Source organism: Arachis ipaensis, chromosome B8 (assembly GCF_059453495.1).
Source record: "Arachis ipaensis isolate K30076 ecotype BB chromosome B8, ASM5945349v1, whole genome shotgun sequence".
Classification (NCBI taxonomy): Eukaryota; Viridiplantae; Streptophyta; class Magnoliopsida; order Fabales; family Fabaceae; genus Arachis; species Arachis ipaensis.
The window spans coordinates 49,603,073-49,612,365 of NC_142443.1; the positions used below are offsets into that span (position 1 = coordinate 49,603,073).

Here is a 9,293-nt window from a genome sequence, read left to right on the forward strand (position 1 = left end):
ATTGCAAGAATTAATAAATTAATATCTAATAAAACTCTTGGCAAGGTATGAAAACTGGAAGTCCTATCCTAGTTATCTTTATCAATGGTGATGAGAATTGAGTTTTAATCCCACTTAGTTAACCCTTACTAAAGCAAAGGAAAGTCAAGTGAACTAATTAGTTAGATCCTCAAGTCCTAGCCAACTCCTAAGAAAGGACTAGAGTTAGTGGAATTCAATTCAATTAGCTAAAATAACAATTATCAATCACGATGAGTTTGATAACTCAAGAGTTACCAATTAATCAACCAAAGCCAAAAGGGAAAAATCTAAACTAAATTAAAAGCATTCATATAAAGCAAAGCAAAGTCAGATCTAAAAATACCTCAATTTATATTAAATAAAACATTCAAATCTAAATACGAAGAATTCATAAGCCAAATTGGTAACATGAGTCAGATATGAATAAAAGAATTAGAATAAATAAAAATATAAAAGGAATATTGAACCTGAGAGAAAGTTGAAATAATAAGTTGAAATAATAAGAAATCCTAATTCCTTTAAGAGGAATCCTAAATCCTAAATCCTAAGAGAAAGAGGAGAGAACCTCCCTCTCTCTAAAACTACATCTAAAGCTAAAAATTATGAATTACGAGCTCTCTTAGTTGTTCCTTTGATTCCTCCATTCTCTGGCTTATATTCTGTGTTTCTGGATTCAAAATTGGGCCGAAAAAGGGTCCAGAAATCGCTGGGGGCATTTTCTGCAGATTCTGCACGTGGCGTCTGTCATGCGTCTGCGTAGGTCACGCGGTCGCGTCATCTGGAGTTCTGCTCTTCCACGCGGTCGCGTCGGTCACGCGTATGCGTCATTTGCGTTCTGCTCAAGGCATGCGTCCGCGTCAGTCACGCATTCTCGTCGCTGCCTTTTCGCGCTAGGCACGCGGCTGCGTCGTCCATGTGTTCATATCGCTGCCTTTTTCTTCAGAACTCCATTTTTGTGATTTCCTTTCAATTTTGTATGTTTCCTCTTTGTCCTCTAAGCCATTCCTGCCTTAGGAGATCTGAAAATTCTTAACACACAAATCACGGCATCGAATGGTAATAAAGGGTAATTAAAAGTAATATTTCTTAAAGCATAGGAAACATGTTTTTCACATATATCACATAATAAGGAAGGGAAAGTAAAACCATGAAATTTACATGAATAAGTGGGTGAAGGATTGAATAAATCACTTAAATTGAGCACAAAATACATCATAAAATATGGGTTTATCACGCGCACTTCACGCTTGCGCGTGGGTGCCCTTTTTTTTTTAACAACATAAAAAAATGCAATTCAACACAATTTTGACATTTACTAAGCTAGATAAGTTGAGAAAACACTCACAAAATCATACATTACTCAAGATGAAGCATTTTCTTCAACGCAACCAATACAACAAAATTTGCCAAGATTGATAAAATCATAATCAATACTACAACAATCTAACGAAATCAATAAAACCTAGCATATCAAGACAAGCTCAACAACATCAAGAAGCACAAAATTCACAAAGAATTGAAAGCTAAAAGCAAGAAATTATATACAAGAACGATCATAACATGGTGGGGTGTCTCCCACCTAGCACTTTTCTTTTACGTCCTTAAGTTGGACGATTATGAGAGCATGCTTCCTCTCCTTTTGGTGCATCTTCAAGTAGGAGCACTTCCACTTCCTTTGGTGATTTGTAGCCATCGTATTTCTTCACTCTATGGCCATTCACCTTGAAGGTTGCCTTACTTTGAGGATCAAACAATTCCACTACACCATAGGGCTTTACCTCCTTCACCTTGAAGGGTCCTTCCCATCTTGAACGGAGCTTCCCAGGCATGAATATGAGCCTCGAGTTGTAGAGGAGAACTTCATCACCTTCTTGAAAATCCTTCTTCCGAATATGGTGATCATGGAATGCCTTAGTCTTTTCCTTGTAAATCCGGGCATTCTCATATGCCTCCATTCTAAGACATTCAAGCTCCTCCAGTTGCAATTTCTGGGCTATACCCGCCTTGGTGATGTCCATATTACACTGCTTCACCGCCCAATAGGCCTTATGCTCAACTTCCACCGGGAGGTGGCATGCCTTACCATAGACAATTCGAAAGGGACTCATTCCTAAAGGGGTCTTATAGGTCGTCCTGTATGCCCATAATGCATCTTCCAACCGAGAACTCCAGTCCTTCCTTTGTGGATTTACCACTTTCTCCCAGATTCGCTTGATCTCTCGGTTGGACATTTCCGCTTGCCCGTTCGTCTAGGGGTGATAGGCAGTTGAAACCTTGTGTGATATTCCATAGCGCTTGAGTTGTGCTTCTACCCTCCTGTTACAAAAGTGGGAACCTTGGTCACTCACGATTGCTCATGGCGACCCATAGCGGCACACAATATTGTTTCTAATGAAAGAAATCACGGCATTAGCGTCGTCAAAGCGAGTAGGTATCACTTTTACCCACTTTGAGACATAGTCAACCACCAACAAAATATACAAGTACCCACTTGAGTTAGGAAATGGCCCCATAAAGTCTATGCCCCATACATCAAAGATTTCACAAAATAACATCGGTTGTTGAGGTATTTCATTCCTTTGGGATGCAATTCCCGACTTCTAACATTGGTGACATGACACACAAAATTGGTTAGCATCCTTGAATAGGGTTGGCCACCAGAATCCACAATCAAAAACCTTTTTAGCCGTCCGTTGTGTGTCAAAGTGGCCACCAAACTTGGACGAATGACAAGACGCAAGAATGGGTTGGATTTCAGATTCCAGGACACATCTACGAATTACTTGGTCTACTCCCCTCTTCCACAAGTGAGGGTCATCCCAAATGTAGTATTTGGAATCACTTCTCAATTTATCCCTTTGATGTTTTGAAAAATTGGGAGGGTAAATCTTAGCAACCAAGTAGTTCGCCATAGGAGCAAACCAAGGAAAACTATCTGAAACAGCATACAAAACTATCCAGAGGGAATGAGTCATTAACCGAAAATGGGTCATATTTAAGATTTTCAAGGCGGCTTAAATGATCCACAACCAGATTTTGAGACCCGCTTTAATCCCTAATCTCAATTTCAAACTCTTGCAAGAGCAAGATCCAACGTATGACCCTAGGTTTCGACTCATTCTTTGTCAAAAAATACTTTAAAGCTGCATGATCCGTGTATGCCACTATTTTGGAGCCTAGCAAGTAAGATCGAAACTTATCCAATGCATGGACAATGGCTAAAAGCTCTTTCTCCATAGTGGTATAGTTGGATTGTGCCGCATCCAATGTCTTTGAGGAGTAAGGAATGATATATGGGTGCTTACCATCGCACTGTGCAAGCGCGGCACCTACGGCATGATTTGACGCGTCACACATTATCTCGAATGGCTGCGTCCAGTTAGGGCCCCTCACAATTGGCACTGTGGTAAGAGCTCTCTTCAACTCCTCAAAGGCTTCCGCACAAGCTATCAAACTCAAAGTCCACATCTTTTTTCAGTAGGCGTAACAATGGCAATGCGATTTTGCTAAAATTCTTGATGAATCACCTATAGAATCCTGTATGCCCCAAAAAGGAACGGACCTCGCTCACAGATGAGGGGTGAGATAAACTGGTAATGACATTTACCTTGCCCAGGTCTACAGAAATGCCCTTGTCAGAGACTACGTGTCCTAATACTATATCTTGTCTTACCATGAAATGACATTTTTTGAAATTCAAGACAAGGTTAGTATCAACACACCTAGCTAAGACCTTGGCCAAGTTCTCTAAACAACTATCAAATGAAGTTCCATGCACACTGAAGTCATCCATAAAGACTTCCAAACAACTCTCCATAAGATCGGAAAAGACACTTGTCATGCACCGCTGAAAAGTGGCAGGTGCATTGCATAGCCCAAATGGCATCCTTTTGTAAGCAAAGGTGCCAAAGGGACAAGTAAATGTGGTCTTTTCCTGGTCCTCAGGAGCAATGTGAATCTGGAAGTATCCAGTAAAACCATCAAGAAAGCAATAATGAGATTTACCCGCAAGTCGGTCCAACATCTGGTCAATGAATGGAAAAGGGTAATGGTCTTTCCTTGTTGCGGCATTCAACTTCCTATAATCGATTCACACTCGCCAAGCATTTTGTACTTATGTGGTGACTACTTCACCATCCTCCTTCTTGACGGCGGTGATGCCCGATTTCTTTAGGACAACTTGGACCGGACTCAACCATTCACTGTCAGAAATCAGGTATATGATACCCGCCACAAGTAGTCTTGTGACTTCCTTTTTCACCACATCAAGGATGGTGGGGTTGAGTCTTCTTTGGGGTTCTCTAACCGGCCGAGCTCCCTCTTGGAGAAAAATACGATGCATACATGTGCGGGGGTCAATCCCCATAATGTCAGCTAGGCTCCAACCGATTGCTTTCTTGTGCTTCCTTAGAACATCTAGGAGCTTCTCTTCCTCTTGGCTAGTGAGCTCACTAGGAATAATGACCGAAAAATTTTGGTTGTCCTCAAAGAATGCATACCTCAAATGAGATGGAAGAGGCTTCAATTCACATTTTACCTCAAGTTGAGGTTCTTTCTCATCAAGCTCTTGGGATTCACTCCCAACAATTCCCCTTTGCTCACCCGCATGATCATCCTTCTCCTCAACAATAGGGTAGCACAGCTCGTTGTGATCTTCACTTTGCAATTCTGCTACTACCTCATCAATTACGTCACATCGGAGGATGGAATGTTCCTCGGGTGAGTGTTTCATGGCTTCCTTCAAATTGAACTTGATTGTCTTATCTCTGACCCCAAAAGAGTATGTGTCGGTGAAGGCGTCCAATTTGAATTTAGAGGTCTTCAAGAAGGGTCTACCAAGTAGAACAGAGGAAGAGATTCTACCATCTGTTGGTGGCATTTCAAGGATAAAAAAATCGACCGGAAATACCAAGTCCTTGATTGTCACAAGCACATCTTCGGCTATCCCTATCACTGTAATCACACTCTTGTCGGCTAAGGCAAATCTAGCGGCCGACCTTTTCAATGGAGCTAAGTTCAATCTTACAAATACTAAAATGGCATAATGCTCACGCAAGCCCCTAAATCGCACATACAATCGTGGAAAATGACTCCACCAATACAACAAGAGACCAAACAAAGTCCAGGATCACCAAACTTTTCAGGAATAGGCTTCATCAATGCAGAAATAAAACTACACAATGACAAAGTCTCCAACTCACCAATCCTATCTTTGTGTGTACACAAGTCTTTCAAAAATTTTGTATACTTTGGAATTTATTGAATGACATCAAGAAGTGGGATGGTTACCTCAACTATCTTTAATACTTGAAGCATGTTTAAATCAAACTCCGGTGTTTTTTTGGCCTTCTTCACCATGGAAGGGAATAGGAGAGGAATGGACTCATCCACTGTAGCCTTCCTCTTGGGTTCTTTAAGGCTCACTTCTTCTTCTTCATGCCTTGTGTCTACCTCCTCTACTTCATGCAGAGCTTTAACAACCACCTCTTCCTCGTGAACATCTTCCAAGGCCTTAGGAGGTATCTCCTCCAATGTAGTCCCCGACCATAGTGTAATGGCGTTGAGTGAGCCCTTTGGGTTCGGAAGGGGTTGGGATGGAAGGTTAGAAGAGCTTGAGGGTTGGTTGGTGTTGTTGGAGGAAGGTAAAGCTAATCTTGAGATCATCTCAGTGAGGTTGGTCAATTGAGCACTCGTGCTATTAAATTGAGCCTTGCTATTTTCTTCATTCTTTTCCACAATAGCTCTAAGCTCATCAACTTGGTTGGTAGAAAATGAAGAAGATTGGTTGGATTGTTGTCTATGATGTGGTGCTTGGTATTTAGGGTAGTTATTTTGATTTTGATGAGGTGATTGGTTGTGATGATTTTAGTTGGCTTGATGGTTGATGTTGTTATGGTGGTATTGTGATGAAGATTGGTGATTATTGTTGTAGTGAGAAGAAAAGTTATTCCATCTTTGATTTTGATTTTTCCCTTGTGCATTATCCCTCCACCCATAATTGGAGTTATTACTATGAGAGTAGTTATTTTGGCCTTGAGGGGGGTAGGACGGACGATTGTTATAATTCACATTGGCTACAGCAAGGGTGTACTTCTCTTGAATTTGGTGACATTGATCGGTGTAGTGCGTGGTGCTAGAGCACAAACCACAAATTCTAGGAGGACCTTTAAGTTGAGCAACTTGGGGTGCGGCTTGGATGGCTTGGATGGAGTAGAATGCCTTTTGCTCTTTATGCATCTCCGTAAGGATAGTAGTCATATCCCCGAGCACCTTAGTCAAGCTTGGTTCGGAAGGTGACACTTCTACCACACCCTTGAGGGGATTGCTTCTTACACTTACATGTTGCGTAGCCTCGGCAACATCATTTATCAAGCTCCAAGCTTCTCCCGCTGTCTTGTTTTTGGAAAGGGAACCGCCACTAGAAGTGGTGAGCAATCTTCTATCTTCCGCACAAAGACCTCCGGTAAAGTAACTGATAAGCAAATGAGTGTCCAATCCATGGTGTGGACAAGATTCCAATAGCCTCTTGAACCTTGTCCAATACTCATACAAGATTTCTTGGTCTTTTTGTATTATATCCGAGATTTCCTTCCGGATATAATCGGTCTTCTCCGGCGGAAAGAACTTATCTAGAAACTCTCTTCTCAAGAAATCCCAATTGGTCACAATCTCATCCGGTTGCGAATAAAACCATGTTTTCGCTTTCCCCTCAAGAGAGAAGGGAAAGGCAAAAACCATAATAGCCACCTCATTGGCTCCATGCCTTCGAGCCGTGGAACAAGCAACTTGAAAATCTCTTAGATGTCGGATAGAGTCTTGACCCGGAATCCCATGATACTTAGGTAGTAGATTTATCAAGCTATTCTTTAACTCAAAGTTTGGATCAATGTTGGGATACCTTGTTTGCAAAGGTTGAAGTATGATGTCCGGAGCTCCTTGCTCATGCAAGGTGATTCGGTGTGGCTCCGCCATGTACGTTCACCTGTGAGATGCAAAGATGTATTAGTGGTGCCAACAGAAGAATAGGAAGTAGCGGACTCCAAGTCACTCTCGGTACCGTCTAGTGATTCGGTAGGCTTCTCAAGAGAGGCCGAAGTACTAGCCGTATAGTCCAACCGCCGTCTAGCTTGCCGAGTGTGTAACAAAGTTCTTTCAATCTCAAGGTCAAGCTCGGCTAAGCTAGAGTTTGGTTGAGACCGAGTCATCAAACTTGGGAGTCGTAGCACATATATAAAGAAAATCTAAACTACAACTAAGTATTGAAAGTAAGTAAACTATCTACATTATGCAAATATTCACATAACCAATATCAAGGCATACGTTGCAACCATTCCCCGGCAACGGCGCCATTTTGATGAGCGGGGTTTGTCGTGAGGGTTTAGAATTTTTCTTTTGAAAAGAGTTTATTCATTGTAAGTATAGCTTCCAAACCAACAAACAACCCTCCTAATAAAAAATTTGGGTTTGTCACAAAGTTCAACCCCAATAAAAGTAACTGAAGTATTCAAACCTCGGGTCGTCTCACAAGGAATGGGCAAACATATGCATCACATTGGTTAGAGTTCCGGGGTTGATAGTCTTGATAAGAGAATTAAACTAAGAAACTTAACGAACAAGAAATCTTAAGGTGCAAGAAACTAAATCAAGTACTAAATCAAGGGAACATATGATCTATTTCTATCCTAGAATTAAGCAATTAATTAAACGAGAACTAAACAAATGAGATTTTTGGTTTTCAACTGTGAATAATAAAAGAAACTCTTGGCTAAGCATGGGAATTGGAGTCACCATCCTTGTCTACAATTATAATTTGCCAATTTTGAGGAACACAAACTCACTAAGTCTACCTCCAAGAGCTTTAAGTACGTAATATTTACTCCTAAGCTTGAGGTACGTCTAGTGGCTTGGTCAATCTCAACCCATAAGTCCTAACCAATCTACTAATTAGATTAGTAGTGGGTTAGTGTCAACGGGTATCAACTTGACCACAAGAGTTCTCTAATCAACAATCCAATGAGACCCAATGACTCAAGATCACCCAATTCTCATAGCTTAGGCCAAGAGTAAGAAGAACTACTCCATAATCAAAGGAAACATTTCATCAAACACATGGGATGCATTAACAAAAGACATGTTCAAATTGCAATTAAATTAAAAATTATAAAGACCCACTAACAATTATCCATAAAGAACAACTCAATTAACACTAATAATCATAGAAAACATCAATGTACTCATAGAATTCAATATCCATAATATTCATAACATGAGAGAGAAATTGGAAAACTAGAGAATTAAACTAGAGAATTCAAATTGAGTAATCAAAACTAGAAATTGATGACAAGTCATCTTAGGCTAGTTTCACAATCCTATTTCATTAGTTTTCACTTGGTTTTCATGCATTTTTAGGTAATAAGAAAGTGTTGGAGTGAGAATTTTATGCTTGTCTAGATTCAATCAAACATTGGTAATTTTATGTATTTTCATTAGATTTCTTGCAAGATTTAGTTGATAATATGAATGATGCAAGAGTTGATGATTATGCCAAGGCTTTGATGTATTTGTTTGATTGATGATAGGTGAAAAGATGAAGGAGAAGGAGCAATAAAAGCACTAAAAGAAGAATCACAACCCCAAGGTGGCAAAAGAGTGGAAACAGACTCAAGGAGGAGCAAAGAGGATTTGCAACCCTGACCTCTTTACACTCCAACAAAAATAACTCGAGCTACAAAATACCAAATGAGGTTATTCTAGTGGCATTGGAAAGTAGGAATCTAGAGCTTTCCAAGCATATATGGCACTGCATGGTGGACACTAAATCTGGGGGAGAAAACATACCCCGAAAGTGCAAAGATGAACATAGTATCAACCTGCAGTAAGGCCAGCTGACCTCTTCACATTCCAAGGAGGATAAATTTAGCTGTAGAGCTTGGAATGATGCGATCTCAAATGCATTAGAAAATAGACATCCGGTGCTTTCCAACGATATATAATAGTATGGGGTGAAACATCAAGTTTGGGCCTCAGAAGCTGGCACTAAACTTTGGCCTCCAAACAGCCAGCGTTCAAACAAGTGAACGAAGTGAACGTTTTCGGCCTCCAAAATAGCGCGACCATGCCTTCTTCAAAGGACCATAACTTGAGATAAAGATGTCCAATTGATGCGCTTTCAATTGCGTTGGAAAGCTGACATTCAGAGCTTTTCAACAATATATAACAATTTATATTTCGCACAAAATTGAAGTACAAGTGATAAGAAACTTTAAGGCCCA

The 9,293-nt window shown here is 40.5% G+C and overlaps 1 protein-coding gene across 1 annotated transcript; it reads right to left on the reverse strand.

Annotated features, from left to right (window-relative positions):
* Positions 1-1,377: 1,377 nt before the first annotated feature.
* Positions 1,378-2,252, reverse strand: LOC148548021 (uncharacterized). Its single transcript, XM_088495572.1, has 2 exons — positions 1,889-2,252; positions 1,378-1,454 (listed from the first exon to the last, which is right to left on the reverse strand). Exons 1-2 carry the CDS (start codon positions 2,250-2,252, stop codon positions 1,378-1,380), a joined length of 441 nt encoding a protein of 146 aa, XP_088351698.1.
* Positions 2,253-9,293: the final 7,041 nt, after the last annotated feature.

Excerpts from the sequence above, each read along its gene's own strand:
- LOC148548021 (XM_088495572.1), bottom strand. The coding sequence starts at position 2,252 with ATGTCCAACCGAGAGATCAAGCGAATCTGGGAGAAAGTGGTAAATCCA. Across the intron at positions 1,455-1,888 it reads GAAGAAGGATTTTCAAGAAG|TATTGATTATGATTTTATCA; the intron begins GTGATGAAGTTC and ends AGATTGTTGTAG.